General features: G+C 36.3%; 1 protein-coding gene across 1 annotated transcript; it reads right to left on the reverse strand.

The window, feature by feature from the left end:
* Positions 1-2,013: 2,013 nt before the first annotated feature.
* Positions 2,014-20,887, reverse strand: ANXA1 (annexin A1). Its single transcript, XM_037030331.1, has 13 exons — positions 20,785-20,887; positions 14,157-14,236; positions 13,954-14,062; positions 13,149-13,243; positions 11,600-11,713; positions 10,851-10,941; positions 9,182-9,261; positions 8,932-8,988; positions 7,284-7,377; positions 6,317-6,412; positions 5,173-5,231; positions 3,262-3,384; positions 2,014-2,361 (listed from the first exon to the last, which is right to left on the reverse strand). Exons 2-13 carry the CDS (start codon positions 14,220-14,222, stop codon positions 2,305-2,307), a joined length of 1,041 nt encoding a protein of 346 aa, XP_036886226.1. The 5' UTR covers positions 14,223-14,236; positions 20,785-20,887; the 3' UTR covers positions 2,014-2,304.
* Between the last annotated feature and the right edge of the window lie 4,457 nt (positions 20,888-25,344).

Raw genomic sequence — 25,344 nt, forward strand, 5'->3', positions numbered from 1 at the left:
AGACCACACAAACCAGGGCCCCAACAATGGGAATTAAAGCCTAAAAGCACCGATTGGAAAAACTTTCTGGGGTAATGGTGCTGGGAGAGGCTCCCAGGCTCACAGAGTTTGTTGGAGAGACCCACACGATCCTGGAGAATGCACAAGCCCACACACCTGGGAACCAGCACCAGAAGGGCCCAATTTGCTTGTGGGAAGCAGCAGAGGGAACTGAAATCCGAGAGAGAGAGTGGAACAAGTGCCATTGCCCCTCTCTGACCCTGTCTCCACATATAGCGTCACAACCCAGCCACTGGGTTGCCCAGCCCTGGTGAACACTTAAGGCTCTGCCCCTCATACATTACAGGCGCGAACAGACTAAAACATTATGGCTCAAGAAGAAGAAGAGCTCAAAGCCCCAGAGCCAATACTTCTAAGAGACCAAGAGATAGCCAACCTATCAGATGCACAGTTCAAACCACTGGGGATCAGGATGCTCACAGAACTGGTTGATATTAATCACAAATTAGAGGAACAAATGAAGGCTAAACTAAGTGAAATGAAGGGAAATGCACAGGAAACCAAGAGTGATGGGAAGAAAACTGGAACTCAAATCAATGGAGTGGACCAAAAGGAAGAAAAAACATGACAAAACAGAAAAAGAATGAAGAGACAAGAATTCAAAAAAATGAGGAGAGGCTTAGGAACCTCCAGGACATCTTTAAACGTTCCAACATCCGAATTATAGGGGTACCAGATGGGGAAGAGGAAGAGTGAGAAGTGGAAAAGTTATTTGAACAAATAATAAAGGAGAACTTCCCCAATCTGGCAAAGGAAATAGACTTTCAGGGAATCCAGGAAGCTCAGAGAGTCCCAAAGAAGTTGGACCCAAGGAGGAACACACCAAGGCACATCATAATTACATTAGCCAAGATTAAAATGAAGGAGAGAATTCTAGAAGCAGCAAGAGATAAGGGGACAGTCACCTACAAAGAAGTTCCCATCAGACTGTCAGCTGATTTCTCAAAAGAGACCTTTCAGACAAGAAGGGGCTGGAAAGAAATATTTTAAATCATGAAATCCAAAGACCTACATCCAAGATTGCTCTATCCAGCAAAGTTTTCATTTAGAATGGAAGGGCAGATAAAGTGCTTCTCAGATAAGATCAAATTCAAGGAGTTCATCATCACCAAGCCCTTATTATATGAAATGTTAAAGGGACTTATCTAAGAAAAAGATAAAAAATATGAACAGTGAAAGGACAGCAAACTCACAGTTATTAACCACACCTAAAACAAAAGCAAACTAGGACAGCTAGATCAGGACCAGAACCATAGAAATGGAGATCACATGGAGGGTTAGCAATAGGAGAGTGGGAGGAGGAGAGAGGGGGAAAAGGTACAGAGAATAAGTAGCATAGACAGTGGGGAGAAAATAGACAGGGGGAAGGGCAAGAATAGTATAGGAAATATAGAATCTAAAGAACTTGTGACTCATGGACATAAACTAAAGGGGAGAAATGGGGGGCAGGAGTGTGCAGGGTGGAGGTGAATGAAGGGGGGAAATGAGACAACTGTAATGGTATAATCAATAAAATATTAAAAATAAAAATAAATAAATAAAAGTTTTATTGAGAAAAAAAAGTAAAATGATATAGCCACTCTGGAAAACACTTTGACGTTTTCTTAAAAAGTAAACATACAACCATCGTTTTTAAAAAGTGAGAAATTTTTATTGCTGTTGCCATTTTGCCTTTATACTAATTCACAAAATAAAGCAGAATGTCAAATTGTTACAATGCTAAGGCAATAAGTCCATTATAAGACAGCAACCCTCTCAGTAATCTGTACCAAGATAATAAAATGTAAGAAGTCTATTTTCTAACTCTGTATTTTCTTTAATTTAATATATAATATCTATTTCATTAAATGATTATAATTTAGCATTCCAACTCCTGTCCCTTGGTATCAAATTAAATTACTGCATTACACACAGAAGAAAATCAGAAGAGAAAAACCAGTAACATACCAATAGTTCTGTAAAATCACTTTATTTTCTGTTACATAAACATATTTCTTAGGTAATGTTACCAGAGCAACCTATTTATGGGGTTTTACAGTTTAGGGTAAACATATATATTTTAAAGCTTATCTCTGTTATACAGAGTTGTGATATAAAAATGACTTATAGGCTATAGTTTTCAGAAAGCAGTTAGCTAGACTACCCCTGCTTTAAACTTTCCTATTGAAATCTATAATACGGCATGAGAAGATATGACTTAAAAAAATCTCCTGATCAAAAAGTTTGACGTCATCACAGGAATAGTTACTGTCCTTCACAGAGAGCCACCAGGATTTTTTCGTAATCTCCTTTGGTTTCATCCTGTTGATTAAAAACAGAGATATTTAATGTTACCTGAAACCACAATGGATATAAAGTATTTCTAAATTATAGAATAATTTTTATATTAATGGGCTTAAGAGTTGTAGAACACACATCACAGTATGTCAAATATCTAGGATTTTTGATAAGAATATTCTCTATTTAATTAAATAATATCACTCATATGGCAGATAACTGATATTTGTATATGGATTACTATAGAAATGCAACACCTGCCAAAATTCAGATCGTAAACTTCTCTGAGTTGACTGTGTCATGCATTAGAGTGATTGTTTTCCAAGAATGAGATATCACTCAGAGTCAAGTGAGGAGAGCCCAACATTCCTGAGGAACGTCTGACTCACTCGCCAGAGAAAGGTATAAGCTTGTGATTTTCTCGATAGATTTTAGTTATTCATCATAAAGAACAAATTGAATTGAGATAGTCACCTATCTTTCAATAACTTTGAAACCCTGACTTGACTTTATTTTTATTTATTAGCATTATAATAAGACCACATGAACATGCATTTTACGTATTTTACATATAAGAAAATTAAGGACATACTTAGACTGCAAGTTTTTAACCTGCTGATCAATATTCAGTACAAAACAAATTACTGTATATCTCCCTAGTAAAAATATTTTGGTTGCTAAATTCATGTATGAGAAACTAAATGTTTCTGTGACTGCTGAATAATTTGAGTATTTTTTCACTACAGATCTGACTAGTAGATTATACCAGTGAAAGTAAAATTTACTTATAAATTATATATCCTAATATAACAAATTAATTTTACATATGAAATTGACAGATGTAGTAAGTCAGCCTTTCCCTTCAAAGAAGTTGCAAAAAGAATGATTAGTTATGGGGGTAGCATAATGAAAATCACGACATACCAGGATGGCTTGGCAGAGGGAGATGCCATACAGCTTCTGATAGCATGCTTTGATGTCATTCATGTCAATTTCAGAACGGGAAACCATGACCCTGATCAGTGTCTTATGACGTGTTCCCAAACCCTGTCCAAAACAAATGAGGGTTAGGTGTCTCATATTCAGAGCGTACTCTTAATAAAGCAGGATACGGGTCTGAATGTGAAGCTTATTTGTTCACCCATAGAGCCTCTATAGAGAAAATAAAATACACACACACACACACACACACAAATGCACTTTACACAGGTGATAATAAAATGTCAAGAACCCAGTTGCTACATTGGCAGTATGTTAAGAGATTTTACAATCTCCAACTTGGCTTTCCACCATCCAGTCTTTCCTTTCTCTATGCAATAGTCACTAATAAAGTAAACTGTCTACATTGCAAATCTGATTATCTAATTCATCTATTTAAAATCCTTCAAGGGTCTCCTCAACCTTCCTTTATTCCCCCATCTCTTCTGTCCCTGCAGAAGGTAAATTCCTGTTCATTCACAGGTCTTAGTGTAGCTGAGAACAAGGCTACACTGATATCCAAAGTCTGGGATACTGGACAGTCTTCTACTCTTCGACAATACCAAGTATTCATCATTACCCATCGAATTAGCCCATTAAATAAGAGCAGCCATGGGTTAAGGGGCTGTACTGCCTACCACATAATAGCACAATGCCTATCATTTCATAAGGACTCTTTCCTCTTAATTGAATGGATAGATCCCTCTCTAAAGACTTCCTTATTTTGGAGTTGCTAAGGGAATAAAAAAGACAACTTCCTAACCTTCACACTACAAGTATACAGGTGGTATAATATACGATGAGAGCTAGAGAATAAAGTTAAATTGGTTGAAGTATATCTCAATACAGCTTAATAACACCTTCCAGTTCGCTAACCTTGGAACATGTTACAAGCTTAGAATGATATATCAATGCATGGCATGGAAGACAGAATAATAAAGCACAAATGAAACTTAAAAAGGGGGAGATAGTAAAACTTACAACCTTAGCAGAAACAGGTTGCCAAAATCACACATTTAAAGAGAAATTATATCACCCTTCCTGTGCTGACTCAGGTTTTATGCAAATCATGAGTAACACACAAATTACCTACAAGCTCACCTTACCATCTTGGCTATAAAAATATAACAAATCCAACCATTTTGTTCTAAGAAGGAAGTGTACTAGCCTCTTGCATTGAATGCAACAGTGATTCTTTTAATGGGAAAATATTGGGATGGCCAAAAAATCCATGTTTTTTTCTGCATAAAATAAAATTAAAGATATATTTTTTATTTTCACCAATAACTTTATTTTCATGGATATTTTGAGTATGTCAGATATTTCCCATGTGGCAGAATGTTGATTGTCCTCAATTAATATCTCCAGTTTATCTCTATCAACTTCAGCTGGTCTACCTGACCATGGAGCATCTCCAGAGAGAAATCTCCAGCATGAAATTTTACAAACCATTTCTGACACATTCGATCAGTCACAGCACCTTCTCCAGACACTGCACAAATCTCTTTGTGTTTCATTTGCCCTTCTTGAAATAATAAAGCATAATATGCCAAAAACACTGCTTATTTTCTTCCATCTTCAATATTAAAATGGCTACACAAAAATTCACCGATTTTGGTGAGATTTTTTTTAATGCACACTGATATGACAGTTGTCACAATACAATCTAACAAAATTGTTTTGAATGAAGTAAAAGACAACTAAGTGCAGCTAGAGCCATCTGATGGAAAAAAACAAATGAACTTTTTGGCCAACCCAGTATTAATACTTGTATGATTTTCAAACAATCTGAGGCTTTATGGTCTCTCCACTGACAATAATCTTTCCCCTAAACAAATTATGTAAGCGGAATCTCACCTTCATGGCCTGATGAAGCTTCTCAGCGAAGAACATTGGCTTGTTTGTGGCACACTTCACTGCAAGAGAGGCACATTTTAGTTGATATATTTACCACAAAGGAAGAGATACAGATGAAAGAAATAGGAGATTCAGAGTTTTGCAAACAAGATTCTATTCTCCACCCACTTCTCATCCCCCCTTCTCAGTATGGGATATTGATGTATGAGATGGTGGTTTTGAATGTTCTTTCTTCTGACACCAACACCTATCTCCTGTTATCGTAAATACAAACAGTAGCAGCTTCTACAGTTCATGCTACCCTGAGTGTACTCTTCTCAGAAGTAAGGAAACCAGTTGGTATTAAAGGCCATGCTGGCATATAATACATTTTTCACGTTGTAGTAAGAAAAAAAAATAAGTGCAAAAAAGCACAGGTTGTAAAAGGCAATTGCCAAATTAAACACGAACAGGTGTGTCAATTAGGAAGCTTCTCCAGGTCGCTACTCAAAGTGTGATCCATGGACAAAAGAATGGACATTAGCTGGGAGCTAGTTACAAATGCAGAACCCCAGGCTCCACATCGTACCTAGTAAAATCAGTCTGCATTTTAACAAAATTTCCAAGGGCTTCACATGCACATTATCATTTGAGAAGCATTGCTTTAGAGTGCAGGTCCCCAGACCTAACTAGGCATCTGAATAATGTAAGAGAGCTTTAATATCTTTTCGTTTTAAAGGCATTGTCAGAAGCTACAAGAGAACTACTGAATCAAATTCTCTGCTGTTGCCTAAGATTATTCAATTGTCAAGTGACAGACCAGAATTTGATTCTGTCTCTCATTCCAAATCCCATGTTCTTAATGACCATGCTGACTTTCCTCTGTGCTATGTCCAGCCTGGTGCATCACTTGGCATAAGTAGGGGGCAAATAAAGCATTTTCCACCTGCGTATCTTTTTTAAAAAGTGAATACTATCTAGTTAAGGTCATTTAGCTAGTTATCTTACATTGCCATTATCTTCCAGGCTGCCACTGTCTGAAGCACAGATAAACTATATCTGAGTTTTGCCTTTTGTCTTGTTCTATTTTGTTTTTTAAATTATGGGACAGCAATGACTATACAATTTTCATACAGAAAATTCTTCTTTCTGCAGGACTGCATACCGATTGTTACGAAGCATTTCTCGATGTCGCCTTTCATCTCCAGTTCCAGAACTTTGTTCATGTCGTGCTGACTGTACTTGGTGTATCTCTGAAACACTGAATATGACATTTAAACTGAGACATGTAGAATGCATCTTATTTTTAGCAAACATTAGTAAAGTCGGGGAACTGACTCAAAGGACTCCTTGGGATGCCTGAACTTCAGAACACAAGTTTTAAAGCTGGTTACTCAACTGAGCATATCTTGGAGACTACATTTTCCCCTGGGAATGTAGCTCACATGGCTACTCTGGCACTCTTGTATATGTGGGGGAAATTTTTGCAAGTGTTGACATTTATTAGAAATGGCATATGACTGACAATCATAACACCTGGTACATCGGAGCTAAGTGCCATAGCAAATGGATCTTTCCTTATATAAAATTTTGTGCTTTAAGGTTCTCTTAATTTTAACATTATAAATCAGTATGTTATTATAAGATAATGAACTGTATCTTAAAGTCATCATGACTTTCCATTTGCCATGGCTTCTAGCTGCTCAGAGCTAAATCTTGTGCTCAAAGGCAAGAACCGTTTTTGGTGTTTGTTTCTGGAGCAGCTAAATACACTTTTTCACTTAGTCCTGAGTTGTTTGCTTTCCTTCATTGTAATTTCATTTGTCCTGTTGTATGTGTAGATTTTGTCACATTTGTTCCAAATATTTTGGGGGAGAAGAAATAGTGAAAATAGTGAAATAATGTTCTACATACCAAAGTCACAAAGGTGTTTCAGATAGTATAAAATGATCATTACACAAGGTTGGACAAATGCACAAAGATTATTAAGGGACCAGGGGCACTCTGCGATATTCATTTGGTGCAGAAGTGATCCTGCTGATTAAGACTGTTCTCTTTCCTTTCTCTTATTTATCCTCAAAAAAATTGCATCTTCTATGAACAAGTTCCAGGAAACATTTTTGCCTCCTCACCTCTGCGAAGGTGGGGGTAGCTTCTGGTGGTAAGAATGGTGTGGAACACGTTCACATCGGTCCCTTTTCTCTTTTCTCCGGCTTCATACAATGCCTGTCAAGAAAGAAAAATAAACACTTGATTACCTGCTGACCTGATGTCTGCACGAGAATATTAGATCTCTTCAAAGCTTTCCTAGGAAGCTGCTTTGTATCCAATAGGATCAGAGTAGACAATGCCAAGATTGAAAGTTCCTTAAAGATAGGGACCTGATTTTGTTTGTCAAGTACCTTCCACAGTGCCACTCAAAGTACCCTGCAAACATAAGAGACTGAGTATATCTTTGAAAAAGAAATGTTTGATGAATTCAATATTTTTAAGAATATATTCTGTACTAAAACAACTCCAAGGGCCTTTCTGATTTTCTTTTCATTGTTCAAGGTACTTACCAACAAATGGTATTAAAAAATCAATAAGTCAACCATAACCTAGGTCTTGAATTTTGATGTTAGAATTTCTAGGTTTAAGTTTTGACTCTGCAACTTAATAACTCTGTAATCTTAGATAAATAATTTAACCTTACTAAAGTGTAGATTTTCCTTTTTTCTAAGTAAAAACATAGTCCCCTCCTTATTGTCACAAGTTGGTCTGTTAACTTTGAAACCTTAATTGCTGACATCCTCTTGGGTCACACTAATCCATGTAGCTGCCGCAAATATACATCGAAGAGCCCTGATAGTCTTCACATGAGAAGCAGATTCAGAAATGTCACAAGCTAATACGAAATTTTTTTATTATGGACAATTATTCAAATACTCTTTTGTATGCTTGCTTAATTTCTATTGAAATGATGAAACTTCCATTGGACATAAGAATTTATTTTAGATTTTTTAAGCAAACTGATATGATATATATGTGTTTATTCAGCAAAAAACTTAGGGAATGCCTATTTTATGTGCAAGATAACGTAGAAAATGTACTGTTACAGTGAAGAGAAGGAGGATGGAGAAATAAGTTTCTATTCTTACTGAGTCAGTGTGATGAATTTATAGAGATGCTATTCCAAGAGGAAGGCATATGAAAATAATCTTTTTATAAACAGAAATTCCTGACCCAAAATGGCACACTTTTTCTAATGTTACCAATGGATTGGTGTATTAATAACCAGCAAACTCACTGACATTACATAAAATATATACTTGAAAGTATATAAATATTATTGTAACTTTTCTGTAATTATAATATCATTGTCATAGTATTTTTACAACATAAACTTTTATCTGCAAACCATTCCAATGTTCACTATTAAAAGAATGTTAAATGTGCTTACTCTTTTCACTTGACTTAATAAAAATACATTTCCTTTCCTAGTAAAATAAAAAATCAGTTTTCTCAACATAACAATTCTTAGTCATTACATATGAAATTCTCATTGTTCTCTCTTAATCCTCTCAACCATGTGAATAATGGATCTATAGAAAACATCAAGACTACAGTTTTTCTTGGACTGCTCAAGCCCAGAACAGTGCACATCATTCAGAGAAGGAACATTAGGTGTCCCTGGCCTCTTGAAGCATTTTAGACTTCCCTGCGTGGGGTCATCTGGCGGTAGCCTCACCGGAGCTAGGACTGTTGGAGGTGGGAATGTGATCGAGAAAGACTGCTTACCCTGGCATCTGAATCAACCAAGGCTTCATTTACACCGAGATCCTCATCTCTGTCACCCTGAAAAAAACAATCCCATTGTCTTGTTAAGTTGTTTTCTACCACGTGACCACATGATTCGCTTAATTACCTGAAAATCAAATGAGTAATATTCTTCGAGAAAGAGTTAATTGCTCATTTTTTGAGTGAGAGGAAATCTAAAATCTTACTCTTCGTAAGAGAAGAGGCATTTCCCGAACCATCTGAGTTATACCTTAGCAAGAAAGAGCAAAGTCTTTTGATAATCTCCAGAAGTATCCGAGGTGATGTCCTTAGCCAGATCTCTCTTCAATTCTGAAAAATAAGATAAGTATATATTTTCAGTAAATTAATGATAAATAATAGTGATAATTATAATATCTGATATTTCTATATGCATTGGCTTAAAATAAGTAATGTCAGATGTTCAATGACTCATGAAATGCATTTCAAAATATTATCTTTTTAAAATAAAAATAGTGATCTTGAAGCAAGTAAAACTTTAGATCATCAAATTTGTATCCTCTACAGCAATAAAAGCAATTTATATAGTATTGTGAATAAAAACCTACGGTCATAGAGCTTTTGCTAATATAATGTGAATAGCATAAGTATTAAATGACTAATTCTGAATAAACATGCCAGAATTTCAGCAAGGTGATGAATAGAACACTTATGTAAAAGAACAAACCAGAGGTACTTGTTTAAACACAGATTATTTATGTACTTTAAAAATCATATGTATTTAATATAATTTAATTGTGTGTACATACATATGCATATATAGATTTCACATTTTATTTGTGTAAACATGCTTACTTAACTATGCAAAATAATGCTCTATTAGGAAAAATTAACTAAATTTATAATTAATTGGAAGTTGGGGCAATTTCATAAGCTATCATTGGACTGTATCTTGGGTATAATGGGGAAATATGGATATTTACCTTCACAAATTATGTTTTATTGAACAAAAGACTAAAAATAAGTCCCCTCTCAATTATTATCATTCATAAGCAAATCTAAGATAAATACTGGTAATAAGCTAAGTACAGAAAATGAGGTTGAAAGCTTCTTTACTCTGATTCTTGTATTAAACTGCTCTGAAAACAATATGCAAGGGCTGTTTTATTCTCTGTGCTTGGGATGAAAATCGAGCAGAAAGGCCCCCTCTGGTGCCACATATCGGCTTGGGAAACTAGAAAAGAAACACAGTGAAAGACCCAGCACTGCTCAGACCCACTTACAGCCATCTGCTTTACAGTGCTGAGCATGTCACTTAAATGAGATATTTCACTGAATAGATACAATGAACCATGGCTGGCCTTTCATCCCTATGGATCCAACTAGAGGTAAAGAATACGTGAGTCATTTATGTTCATAATGGCAAATTTCATAATGGTAAAAGTTTCTGTCACAGGATGATAAGCACCTAGCTCTTTACTTTTTCAAGGACAAATGGAGAGTATTTTTTTTTGTTTATTTTGGAAACTTTACATTTTTAATCTTTTTAAAATAAAAGCAACAGAATATTTTAAGGAAATAAATCTCAGTTTAATAGGAAATGTTTTTAGAAAATACTTTTAGAAAATTCTTCGAATTCAATGCCTTGAATTGAGTTTTCTCTTACAATAGCACACGGCCATTTGTCTTAGACATTTTTGACTGAAGTGCAAATTGAGGAGGGTTGGACGTCGTCTCCCTTACGAGCGAGCTAGCAACTCGAATGCTATTCCGTAACAGTGCGTGATTACAGTAGACTTGTGCCAAACAATAAAGAAATGTTTTAGAATGCAGAGTTTCCAAAGCCCCCATAATTAAACTCACATTCAATTTTAAGAGAAGCACATATCAGATTTCCTTTGTCAACTAAAGCACTTGGACTGCTGGACATGGAAACTTACCATCTCTGTAGACTCTGTTAATTTCTCTGATTTCTCTGTTAGTTCTTGAGGTCAAAATTTCATTCAGAGTGTCTTCATCAGTTCCAAGACCCTGAATTGAAAGAGAAGAAAAGAAGAAATGTAGGAAAATATTCATTTGAGAGCATTAACTAGTTTATGTGTCCCAAAATTCATTGGAATCTGGCATTTAGTAAATTTCCCCACAATATTTAGTAACTACACTTGGCTCTATTAGTATACTGCTCTAGAAACAAAATGGGTGTAAAGCCAATATTTTTAACAAAGATACAAATTTATGCCCTGAGATATATGAGATATATGTCCTGGATGGTGTGGCTCAGTGGATTGAGTGTCAGTCTGCAAGGCAAAGGGTGGCTGGCTTGGTTCCTTGTCAGGGACATGCCTGGGTTGAAGGCCGAGTCCCCAGTAGGGAGCACAAGAGAGGCAACCACACATTCATGTTTCTCTCCCACTCTCTCTCCCTGCCTTGCCCTCTAAAAATAAATAAATAAAAACGTAAAAAAATAAAAAAATAATAAACTATTTTTTTCAAAGTGAGATGTATGACACAGAGTAACATGTTGATGAAGGCAGAAATAACACAGCTATGAATGCCAACATTCATTAATTAACTCGTGCATCTTATTCCCACTAATTGACAGGTCCTGTACTAGATGTTGAGGGTACTAGTGGACTTGACCTACACATTCTTCTCAGTAAAAGAGTTGTGCTTAAATCAGGTGATTTACCTTCATGGCAGCACGGAGCTCATCAGCATCAAACTGGGCTGGAGTTTTTAACAGAGCCAAAACAACCTCCTCAAGGTGACCTGTAAGGGCTTTCCTCAGAGTTTCATCCAGGGGCTATAACAAAGAAATTAGAATTAGAGTTTATAATAATTAACATGCTGGCTTACACAGCACTGCAGGGTTACCTGACCTTTAGATCATCTTACTGCTGATTCCTAAACCCAACCATCTTTAGAGCTGCTGCTTTTGCATATGAAAGACACCAGATAGTTAGAACGTTATCTTTATCCTTTAGAGTAATTAGAATGACATTTGACTGAATTCATTGATAACTTCTTCAAGAACAGGGTTCTCAATATTTTATAAGGGGGAGAAGCCACAAAGCTCAAATCATAGGGTTGTCTATTAATAAAAACAGTGGTAAGAATACTGAAAAAATTCACAATGTATTAACAATTTCTCCAGACTTTGAGGTTTGTACTGTTCAAATAGCACTCTTATCAGACATTGACATAGTTTTTTGACTGTATTTTTAAAAAATCACTATCTGTATTTGGCATGAAAAAATAAAGCTTACTTTTAAAGTAATGTAGACAAAACAAAAAAAGGCCACATACTAAACCTGACAAGCTCAGGTGAGGCCTGCATGGATGACCCTACACATTCAGAGGCAGAAAGTAAGCACATAGGATGGTCTGAACATAAGAATTTCTAACTACCAACAGGTCATGGCAGGTAGTCAGGTCCTAGGCCTGTAGCTTCCTGGACAAAGGTCAAGCTTGACCTAAAGTAGCCTGTGTAATGACTTTTGCATCTAAGATAACATACCTTCGAAATGTCAGAGTAATCTTCTCCAGACCCCTCAGAGTTATCTCATTCCCCAGCATCTCTATGTGCTGTAAATGTTAGTTGTTAACTATCCTGTGCCCACCAGTGAAAAAGAAGTCTGTCTCTTCATTTTACTTTTTATCCGATCCCAGAGATTTTCCTGTTTTGCCTTCTTCTGACCCCTTAAACCACTGAATCCTTAGGCCTCCTTCTTCAATTCTAATGTATAAAATAAGCTACAAAACTGTTGAGATTTTGCTTCCTGGCAATTGTTGTTAGTTTGGCTCAGATAAACTAATAAAAATTCCCTACAGGTTATGACATTTCTTACATCAATTGCAGAATTATATATATATATATAAACTTTGCATTTAGGCATACAAAAACTCATTTTAAATTTTAGCAGAAGACACATTTCACTCAGAACACATCCTTATTGCCAATAATAATCTCGATGTTTGTTATGTTGAAATTAAAGACATCTCAATAGAGAACACCACATCTGCCAAGAATTTACACCAATACAACCAATGTATGAAATCAGTCAATTTGCCAGAACTGATTTGATTGCAATCAAATGGATAAATACTGCAATCCCAATCTCATTTGTAATGGGAAAATGGTGTTAGAAACTAAAAGAACTAAGTAACCATGCTTCAAAATCCATATTTAATACAAGTACAACTAAAATTAAATATCTAAATTTACCACTCCAACCCACCTTTCCGGTTTCCTGGAGGTAAGCTGCTTTGATCTGCTGACGCTGTGCATTGTTTCTCTTAGTTAGAATGTCAATGATGGTTGCTTCATCCACACCTGGAAATAAAGGGTGGCTTGCCTTGTATTTTATTTATTTTACTTATTGATTTAAGAGAGAGAAAGAGAGAGAGGGAGAGAGAGACCCTGATTTTTGTTGTTCCATTTATGTATGCATTTTGTGGTTTCTTTTTTTATGTGCCCTGTCTGAAGATCAAACCCCACAACCTTGGTGTGTTAGGAAGACACTAACCAACTGAGCTATCTGGTCAGGTCAGAAGCTTGCCACTTAAAATAATTTTTTGCCCATCAATAACTGACGTTAAATGATTCATTATCAAGATGTTCTGAATGAAGTCCTTAACAAACCAAGAAATATGAATTACACAGATACAACAGTACATATCAAAAGGAAGCTCTTGGGATGACATTCTCCTTATTTGAATGCAGAAGGAAGAGGAAACTGTCCCAGGACCTCGGGGTCAGAGTGTTTGATCTTAGTTCAAACCCTAAATGTGAGCAGAGGTACTGGTTTCAGTGTTGAGTTTACTCTAGAAATGAGCTGTTGTAGCAGCAGATATTCTACAAAGTTAACCAAAATTTTTTAAATGATAAGAAAAGATATATAGCTTTGTGTGACAAAAAAAAAAGTCTCTTTATCTTCAAGATGAAACAGACTTTTTTCACTGCCCATGTCTGTTTTTCAATAGCCATTCAAACAGCCATTCTGAAATGTGCAAGAGGGGATTGTTTGGGAAAGACACAATTACCTTTAACCATTACTGCTTTTTGCAGGGCGGCAACATCGGAGGATGGATTGAAGGTGGGATAGGGTCTCACTGCTGACCCAGGACCACCTTTGGATCCTTTCACGGTATTCTGTGGATGAGAGAGAAAAAAATTAATGTCCATTCACTCCTATTAATTTCTCTTTCAGTGTTTAACCAAGTTATTGTATTATCATTTGACTTACGATATATTCCTGCTCTTCATTTTCAATAAACCAGGCCTGCTTGAGGAATTCTGTTACCATTGCCATTTTTAAAGAAGTTTCTGGAAAGAAAACAGATGCTTTTACAAACCATAAATCCACCACATATATACACCACTCCATTCCTTCACATACACAAGACATAGAGTAGCCTTGACTTTACTTTCCAGGATGTTACTCTTAGAAGCATAATAAAATGCTAGATGTAAGATTTTAAAACCAGAGGCTTACCCTTGAACAGAAACCTAGTGCCTCCACTCAGAAATCTGGTTTATTCTTGGCATGTTCAATCCAAACTTTCAGAGATCAGATGACTACTACAAAGCATATAGGCTGAAGAGAGAAGCTGGTGATTCACTTCACTGCTCCAAAGTTACAGACCATTTACTATACGCCAAGCACTGGGGGGTGCAAAAAACATCAGAAACTCATCCCTTCCTCCTGTGAACATAAGCTCATGTGTGCTCTCGGTGGGAAAACACAAAAGCTAAGGAAACTTCTTACAGGAGGTTCTGGCTGATCTGAGCCTCTCTTGAAATGAGTCCTTTAACTAGGCAGAAAAGTTAGAAGAAAACAAAGGGACACTTCATATTTGGGGAGCTGAAAGAAGTTCACTGGAACACAAAGTGTTGACAGAAGCTCCAACTTAGAAGTTTAAATGTGTCCCCAACTAAAGCTTTGGGAAAACATTAGTAGATTTTTTAAAATATTTTTTAAGATTTTATTTATTTATCTTTAGAGGGGAAGGAGAGTAGGAGAGAAATATCAATGTATGGTTGCCTCTCATACGTCCCACCCTGGGACCTGGCTTGCAACCTAGGCATGTGCCCTGACTGGGAATCGAACCGCGATCGCGTGGTTTGCAGGCCCGTGCTCAATCCACTGAGCTACACCAGCCAGGGCACATTAGTAGGTTTTTAAAAAGAAAGCAATATGATTCCATTTATGTGCCAAAAATATTACTCATCCTCTATCACCGAGAATGGTTGAGAGATGGGCAAGATGGAAGATTAGAAATATTTAGTGAGGCCACTAGAGAATCAATATAGGATCCATAGATTGGTATCAGGAACAAAAAAAAAGCATAATATTTACATTTGTCAGGTAAAATAATCTGCAACAATCTGCGGTAGTTGATTTAAACTTAAAACTCTATTCATAAAAAGAGATCCAGGTGCTGTTTCTCCCTCAAATAATTCAGTATCTTTTTCCACTACTTGGTACAAAATTATTTCAGCACTTAGAGTGCTCCCATTTCTTCCTATCTGAGCTGTTTAAAATACCAGGGCTACAAGTTTTTCTACCCGACACAAAAAAACTGGTAAATGGATTATTTTATACCAGGTGCTTGGCTCCAACAGGAAGCATTAGGGTGCAATTGCAACATGGCTGCCCTCTTTTCGGTAAACTCTATGTTAAAGGAAATTTCTTGAATTGCTACCATGGTTCAGGAGTGATTTTATGGAATCAACCATGTATATTTTTGGAAACCTGAAGTGTGTTATGTACAAAAGAAGCTGCCAGTGATCCTTCTTGTCTCAGGGTGTGTTTTCAGGAGCCTATGCTCAATATCTAGACTGATAATCTCTCCAGATCCTCTTGTTTTCCCCTCTGGAAATTCTTCTCATGAACACAAGTGGGACAAAATGGAAGGATAATCTACCCCATTTCAGATTCTTGACAGGAAGCTAAAAGACTCATGAGAAGTGAAACCTGTAACCAGATTTTGTAACAGCTTGTTCAGACAAAGTATTTCAATCCACACCTGCTGAAAAATAACTGCAGTTCTAGGTAATGAGATTAAATACAGGAGAGAAATACTATTCAAAGCAGAAACTTTCTCCACTTAATTATTATGTGGATAGCCCAAACTACTATTCTGTCATCTGTGAAAAGAACCAATACATTGTATACTTATTTCATCTCTTCCCACCCCAGCAACTGAAAAATTTAAAGTTGTTTCCTAAGGTAAAGTTGTAATGTACAATTTTGCACAAGGTTTTACTTCCTATTGCAGACAATTGGGTGCAATTGCCATTGGCCTGCAGAGAATTTCATTTTCCTGTTGCTTAATTGGCACATCCAAAATCTCTAGCAGTTTTGGCAAGGTTCCAAGTATTTGAAATTTCCATCTCTATCGTCTCATCCATGCCTTTCATGAAGTAGAATTCTCAAAATGGGCAATGTGATCACTCATGAATCCTCAAAAAAGTACTTTTCCACAGTTATAGAACTAGGTGCTCAAATATCTCCACTCTTTTCAATAAGAAAATAAAAACTCCAAAAGAGATAAAAGATTAAGAATTATGTCAACTATAATTTCAAAAACGAGACTCATAACTTCAAAAAATTTTCATGAAAACTTTCCCATACCTCACCTATTTTTTCACTGCTAAGTAAATGCTTACATAAGGCATCACTTTCATAAAAAATAAACTTGAGAAAGCCTTCGAAAATGTTATCTAATTACATAACACAAAAGTGAAAAAACAGAGCAACTGGATAATTTATTTGTCATAACAGTGTCCGTGGAGGAGACAGCTTAGGAACACAGCCTGAGCACCTAGACTTCAGTCTGAAGCAGTTGGTGTGGCTTGGGAAAGAAAAGCAGCCTAAGTGCACTGCATCTCAGGGAAGCAATTAGAGGAAAATGGGACCTCAACTAAGCCAAATTAGATCCACTAGCTTTTAACAAAACTTAAAGAAACAAGGGTTTTTGCCAGATGTCAGAAACTGCGCTAAAGGAATTTTAGGAATTGTCAGGTACTGTTAGTTAAATGCCCAAAGTGAACTGCATGTTTTAACAGAAACTCTCAGCAGTTACGACACTCCTTCAGAATTCCAAAGCAAAATATTTTGGCCAAACACTGCTGCCAAACCACTCTGTCTGTTCAATATCTACCTTCTGCATGAAAACCAGCATTTTGTACTTGATAGAACACATTCAGTCATTTGAAGTAACACTTGCTTAACTGTAAATATATAATGCATGCAAAAGTGCTTTACTAATTGCTATATGTTACACAAATGTCAGATACTATTATTATTTGAAGAAGGGTCTGGTCCAGAAAATAGGCTTGTACAGTCAGAAAATAATTTAAATAAGTCTATGAGTTCACAAAAGATTTCCTTTTTTCCTGTCTTTCTTTTGAGTTACAATGTTTAGAACTTATACTAAGTATTTAAGGGTTTATTTTAAGAACTTACCTTGATTCAATATATATTTAATCTGGCTACTAAACAGCTCTGAAACCAAGTATATCTCAGTCTTTTACATCATCTCATTTGGAGAGGAAGTTGGCCATTTATACATAGGCTGACCTATATGGGAATCAACAATATTCCAGATTTCTTCTGGTTAATGAATTATGTGTGCTCTTGCACTGCCTATTAATCTCATTTATCTGTGGATAAATGGGTAGCTTTCTAGACATGAGCAATTTTTGGTATATTCATGTGTCATAAGAAAGCTCTCTCCATCTCACTGAGCAAGGAATTCAATAAGGTAAGTGTGCACAAAAAGTATGCCAGAGATGTCAGAGAGGGGCTCCTGTTTACTAAATGTAAGAAAAAGGTATTCCCAGAAGTGGTACATTAGCAATAGCACCAATTGAACAGTTTGAGAACGTTAGGCTTGTTGCAACAAAGTTCATTTGTTGATTTTTTAAAAATTGCACTATGGTTGTATCTTCATTTTTTAACATATACATTATTTAGAAATATAGGAATATCATATCTGCAGTATTTTCTCAAATGTTACAGCAAAAATAACTGTATAGAAAGGGTAGAAGGGGAAGAATTAATAACAAAGCCAATGAGGTAAAATGTTAACAGTTGGGCTATAATGGGTATAAAGCACATGGTAATTCTGTGCAATATTTTTGCAACTTTCTGAAGGTTGGAAATTATCATAAAAGAAAAGTTTGCTTTTTTAAATCTCTGTTTCTATCTCTGCCAGCCTCATGAAAGGCGACTTCCAGAATTAGCGACAGAGGAAGCCGAGTTCTGTGGCCCATCCCGCCCTCCTGATGGCCCGGTGGAGGGTCGGAGCTCTACCCTGGTGGCAGCTCTGATTCTTCTTTGCATAGGACAATGTCAGGACTGCAGTTTTCTACCTGAGAAAACGGTGTTATTTTCGGGCAGTTTTCTAGCTGCAAGCATCAAAGCATACATAAATTCACATCTTTTGATTCCAAAATATTGGGTATTCATTTAAACTAGTGAGCAAAAGCACAGTGACAAGATCACTGTTATTTCTAACAGTTCACAGTTGAGAATCAAATGCATTCACAGCCAATCCACACACGCTGTGGCAGGTTTCGCCACAGCCAGAGGGAGCTTATATTTCAATGCTTTGTCTTAGGCACAGTTTCTTTCCTCGAATATATATTTCACAAGCCCTTTTCACGCCTACCCGTGGGAGAGAAGTCAATTAGGCTATACAATGGCATAGCTTGTGAAGAACCACTTTATGAAAAGTAGTCTCATAACCGTTTTGCTTCTAGGCCTTTGAATAGGGTGTTCCCTTTGCACAGAATGTGATTTTCTCATCCACCCCTATGGCCCTTTGTCTAACCATTGCTTCTGAGTGAGGACTCAGCACAGACCTCTTTACATCCCCCAGAAAGCCTTCATTCGTTCAGCTCTGGATTGGGTGACCTTCTGGGCTCTCCCAAAGCATCCTGCCTTTAGCCCTACAGCAGCCCCTACCATTCCGTACTAACACTTTGAGTAGCTGTGTTTGCAGCAGCGTTCCATGAGGGCAATGCTGAGGTACAATTCATTCTGTCCCTCCAGCCCCTGGCAAAATGCCTGGTATTTAAAATGTTAACAAGCATTACTAAATGAATAAATAGTGTGTGAGTGCTAATTATTTAAGGAAAAAAATCTATGCTGATCTAATCAATGTTTCTACCCATAACTATAGGATACAAAAATAAGCCCTATTTTGATTCTCTTTAACTGATTGTATGACCTCTAGAAAACATTCATCTTCTCTAGGGGTCTTCATTTGTAAACAGAAGACTATTGGAATAGATAGTATCAAAAATGCATGTTAGCTCTGAAGTGCCAAACTTAAATCTTACCTCAAGTAGATGGAAGTGGAGAAAATCAGCACCATGAAAGTATTATATAAATTGTACTTGTTCTGATCTTTCTGATAAAAATCTGCCTCATTTTAAAGAGAGGGGAACCCATTTATTCCAAAAAGTGCTTTTATCATTGGAAAATAAGTTCATTGCTTTAGCTCCATTTTTTAAAGTAAGTCATAAATTAATGGGTCTAGAGAGGATTAAGAACAACTAGCTCAGCAAGCTAACGTCACATACAGAAATCACCGCTTGCAGATCTTCTGATTTAAAAAGTATTTAATAAGCATGAGACTCTAGCTGACTATTTTGACAACATCAGTCCAATGCTGGCTAGCTGCCAGCTGTGGTTACCACCCAGGGCTCAGGTGGTATCAAACTTCCGGAGAAGAAGCCATTTCAAAATTATGAAACCAGCCTTTTGCCACATTTGAATCATTTTGCAATGTGCCTTCTCCTCCGGCCACCAAAATACATTCATGAAGACAGAGGGAATATTACTTTTTCAAAGTCTACGCATAATTTCAGACATAAACAAGGCAAGAGAAAAACACATCTGTCCTAATTAGCTAGCATTGAAAAGTTACAATTAAGCCATCAGATTTAACATTCAAAATGGGCTAAGAGAAAAATTCTAGAAGGGACATTTGTAATGAACAATAGTCAGGTATATGGTTATGATTCAAAATCTATTACTTTTGCAAATACCCAACACCTGTAAAAACTTTACTTTAAATTTGCTCTGCACTTTTCTAAGGAGTCTTGCGGCCATTACCTCACTCAACAAGCAAGACGCTTCTAAGTAGGATGACTTTTAGATGACTCATCCGGCATTCCCAAGGATGACTTATCTGACGCCCTCAGAAACTGTTGCCTTGCCCCAGGATTGCACATCAGCACTTGAAAAAGTCTGCTGATGGCACAGACTACAGAAATAAGAAGGAGTCCACACCCTCTTTAAATGAAATGATTAATTAACAGATCCTCTTATTTATTTACGTAGCCTAAGTAAAAATAACATTCATTTCAAAGTGTTAATTACAAAGGGCAGGAGACCACTATCAGGTCTGACTCTATTTGGTTTTCCTTACAAAAGAAAATGAATGTCAACCATGCTATTTGGAAACAGTTCCCTTAAAGCCACCCTGCCCTGGTTCCCCCACGGGCACCCCCCCCTACTTCATGTTTTCCATGTGGGGCACACAGCTCCTGGAAACTCATGACTTATAAGAGGAAAACACATTCTTTGCTTCTTTTCCATGGTAACTCACCAACAAGCCAGTATTCATTACTAAGCAAACACAATATTTTTTAAATTATATTTCTTAATGATGTGAAACAAAACACTACAATTTGTGATTCCCAAAATACAAATATACAGTGTAACTTTACAGAAAGATTTATCAGAACGTATGAAACAGTACTAGGGATAAATCCTACAGAAGCAGTAACATGTAACATCATGTTGGGAAAAGTTTTCAAAACTACCAAAACTAACTCAGAGGAAAACCAAGACTTACCTTTATTTCCCACCTCTTCCAAAGAACCAAAGAGAGATTCTTCTCTGAAAGTTTCTCAGCAGAACTGAAGCCTTGGGCTTCTGATTTTATAGAAGTTGAAAGGAAACCACACCCAGCAACCAGCAGTTAGTAATTGGCTGACTTTTGTTTGAAATACTTGGCTCAGCCTTGTCCAAAGAAACAAAGTGAAACAAGTCTTGCAAAACTACTCATCGTTGACAGCCTACTGGGAAGGAAGCAGAGGGGAAGATTTTCTTTTTCCGTCTGTAGTTTTTTCTCCAGATGGTGTAGAATGCAGTGGGTTTTCAAGTCTGCAGCACTGTGTGCTCCAATCCTGATACCAATGATTGACGCTTTATTTTTAGTTAAATAGGTTTGAAATGAAAAATGTTTAAACTTCAAAACAACACAGAGCAAAACTTTTCCTAAAAACCCTTTTAGTTGGAATCTCAGTTCCATCACTTATCATTGTGTGATCTTGGGGACAGACGTCTTTAATTTTTCTGAGCCTATTTCTACTTTTGTAAAATGGGGATAATATAATCCAGGCTGCCTAGCTACTGAAATTCTTGTGACAGTTTAGAAATAATGTATATTTATACCTTCTAATGCTATACAGTGCTGAATAATTTTCTATTTATATTTCACTAGCATTTTTCCTGCTTTTAAAATAAGACGTTTGGTGCTTTAGATATAGGTTGCTGATATAAACAAGAAATATAAAAGAAACGAAACTCTAGATTGACCCACAGTTTTAAGCAAAGTGCTCGAAATGTGATTATCGTGACACTCAAAATAAGTATTGGCACTGCAGAGGGGTCTATTTACAGTAATTCATTTGTAGAAAACAATTTTATGTAAACTTCGATACAAAGAGATCCTTGACATTCTCGACTAATTGAACACTAAACTAAGATTATAAATTGAAAGAATTCATGGACTAGTAACCGTCACAGAACATGTACTGTAAGAAATTTCCCACCTAATGCAAGGAAAGGAAATATGTTCTAATAATCTCAATGGTGATTCATTTTTATTCTTCAATCTTACAAAATATTCTATGATGTTGCCATTGAACTATGCACAAGTATGACCTCTCCCTCAGCATGTGTTTCGGTCCGGGCTCCACTTCAGAGATAAGTTCTTTTCCTCTTTTTCTCATAGATGTCTCAGGTATTTATATAAATGTTAGGGTTAGAAAAATCTGTGAAAATACTTTCTTAAGATTAGGTTGTCAGGTTTTTTTATAATACGCTCTAAATTCTCAATGCTAAATTCGATGAAATCAACTTATCCTGAAGTAGGATGCTCACTAATCTAAATATTTAAGAAAATGTCTATATTTTTGCCATCTACCATATGTGTTGAACTGATCAGCTACTAACTTATGAATTGATTGATATTGTTGCAAATTAGTATTGACAGATGTAAATCAGCTTTCTCACACCACATTAATTTTGTCAGGTGAGAAAGAAAATGATAATTACACAAAATTTGTTTCTCAATTTGTATCTGTATTCTTAACTTTGATAATGAAATGGAACATTTCTACCCAGTAACACTCTTATGAAACAAAGGAAAAAAGCCCATGTACCTTTCAAACAACATAACTACCTAAAATAAACACAGAGTCTCATTTTGTCTTGTTTTCGTGGTTAACAGGACAATAAGCCCAGGGGAATTGCTTTATATATTTGAATCTGTAATGTGTTGGTAAACCTATTATAGCAACAATAAAAGTGGTGCTTGTGGGGGAATTAAGGAAATAAAGTTAGGAGAACACCTTTTCCCCAAAATTCTAATTGTAACTCTAAAGGCAAATGAAATTCCCAAATGTAAAAAGAAAAGAATGTCACTAATTATATATGAATGTTGTTGTGAATAATCTGTTGGAATGTATTTTTCCACACAACAATAATGTCAAGTGGATTCGTGGAAATAAAACACCATATATGTTACCATGAAGGGCTAAGGGGCAATCACGGGTTAAATGCCTTATGTGCTTGAAATGCCATGCACTATAGCTCCCTACAGCTCCAGAGAAATGACTCACTGCTCTTGTTGCTAGAAGATGATGATTCATAAGCTCCATTTCCTTTAGAGAGAGAGCAAAGAAAGTAAAGGAAGAGAAGGAAAGAAGAAAAGATGGTTAAAAGCAACCATTATATGTTACATTTCCACATCATATTTACTTCTACTCCTTTAATGTAGACCTGATAGCGAAGAGAAAACAAACCAGGAAGACAACATATGGAGTCTCTTACACATTTTGTATCTTCACAGAGGAAAGGTTTTGCGTAAAACTCTAAACTCTAGCAAAACATCTGATTTCAGTGAGGTGTTTTCCCCACTTCTTCATGTTAGGCTCCATTTAGGTACTTGTCATTATAGAGAAGGTGTATATTGAGAATCAAAAAACCAGCCTTTTGCCCTGGCTGGTGTAGCTCAGTGGATTGAGCTTGGGCCTTCGAACCAGAAGATTGGGGTTCGATTCCCAGTCAGGGCACATGCCTGGGTTGCAGGCCAGTTCCCAGCAGGGAACTCACAAGAGGCCACCATACGTTGATATTTCTCTCCTTCTCTCCTTCCCTTCCTCTCTAAAGATAAATAAATAAAATCTTTTAAAAATAAAGAAAAAATAATATTAAAAAAACAGCCTTTCACTGAAATCCCCAGATCTCTCCATGATTTCATGCCCAATATCCAGACAATAAAATCATTGTTTTAGTTTGTATTTCTAATACATTCTCGGGTTAACTAAAGCATCTTGAGAGAGTTCTAAATGGTTTTCCCTTTACCTCTAGATTGATCGAATAATCATCTCTCTCACACACACACACATACACACTGAATTACTGAAAATATTATTATTATCACTACTCAGCTACCCCCAACATCCCATAGACAAATACATTTTTTTCAAATTGATGAAGTTAATAAAATGGGCAAGTGGAGAGCAAAGGTCAAAGGAAGGCATCCTCACTGGACTTCACTTAAAAAATGGATGCAATTATCTGTGTGTAACAAGAGAAGGAGCAAACTTCATTTCTTAACACATCGGGGAGGGGATTGAGAATGTAAAAGATTAACATTCTGATAAATTATCTTGCTCCTGTGACCTGGACTCAACAAAGGAAAAAATATAACCCTGTCCACCAAAGGAGTAAACAAAGATTGGAATTCCCTGATACTGGACGTCTTTTATCCCTAGGAACTTTGAACTTTGGGAGGGTTACAGAAGTTTCCTATTAGGTCAGGCCTCAGTAAGACAAGTGTTTGGTTTTGAAGGTCCAGACACGTCTGGAGCAATGTGTTTCACTTTTAAGGTCAAAATCATCAGTGAATTATGGAGCTAATTTGCTATGTTCTGACCGACAATTAAAAAATAAAATAGCTATAATAGAATAGAAATAGAATAAAATGGAACAATATGGAACCTGTTGAGGTGTTTCACATATTATTAGGTATTATTTGTGAAATCTTGGCTTATAGCATTATGTGTTTGCATGTGTGTGTGAAGGTATAGTATGAAGATATAAATGTATCTCAGCTGAACATTGTGCTTAGAAAAGTGAAAAAAGACTGAGGATGACTACGAAAGTAGATGCAGCCAAGAAAGGCAGACAATGCCGTGCCTTCCCAGTTATGAAGTGTAGGGAACGCAATCGTGTCGTCAGCAGTGAGGTATACATATGCTTGTCGTGTTGCTTGTCCTATAAAACAATGAAAACAGCCCCAGCCGGTGTAGCTCAGTGGATTGAGCGCAGGCCTGTGAACCAAAGGATAGGGGTTCAATTCCCAGTCAGGGCACATTCCTGGGTTGTAGGCCCAGCGGGGGACACAGGAGCAGCAACCATACATTGATTTTTCTCTACCTCTCTCCTTCTCTTCCCCTCTGTCTAAAAATAAATACATTTTTAAAAAGTTATAAAAAACTGAAAACAACTCAGTTATCCATTAACAGAGGAATGAATAAAAAGTGATATAATGTTAACAAACTAGATATATAAACACTAATACATGCCAGAAAACTTGTTGACCAAAAAAGCAGTGTTAAGGAATTAGCATAATGCCACTTAGGAAAAATTACTAACCATCAAGACAATAGTATATGTAGTAGAAATGTTCACATATGAAATAACATTATAATCAGCATGATTGAGGACACATAGTAAATGTGAATAAAGGTTAACCCGGAGAAGAGAAAATGGTGAATGGTATAGAGTACGTGTATTTTAACATGCCTATGTCTTTTTATTTCTTTTTTAACAAGCGTTCTGACATAAGTAATATTCATTAAACTTGAGTGTTAGGTACAAAGACGTTTATTATGGCCTTCTCTAGAATTTGTTATATGTTCAAAAACTTCAAACTTGTATGTGAAAAAGGAATAAGGCATTGTGTTTCACTTTTTCATTTAATATATTTATGAGTTTCATCCATATTTTGTGTATATTATTATTTTAAGTATTATTGTCTTTTCTTTATTCCCTTTGCTCTATGGTATTTAATTGTATAACTATATCACAATTTTTTATTCATTCTCCTCTAATCAAATAT

Source organism: Sturnira hondurensis, unplaced genomic scaffold (genome assembly GCF_014824575.4).
Source record: "Sturnira hondurensis isolate 20B ecotype Veracruz unplaced genomic scaffold, ASM1482457v3 Scaffold0020642, whole genome shotgun sequence".
Lineage (NCBI taxonomy): Eukaryota > Metazoa > Chordata > Mammalia > Chiroptera > Phyllostomidae > Sturnira > Sturnira hondurensis.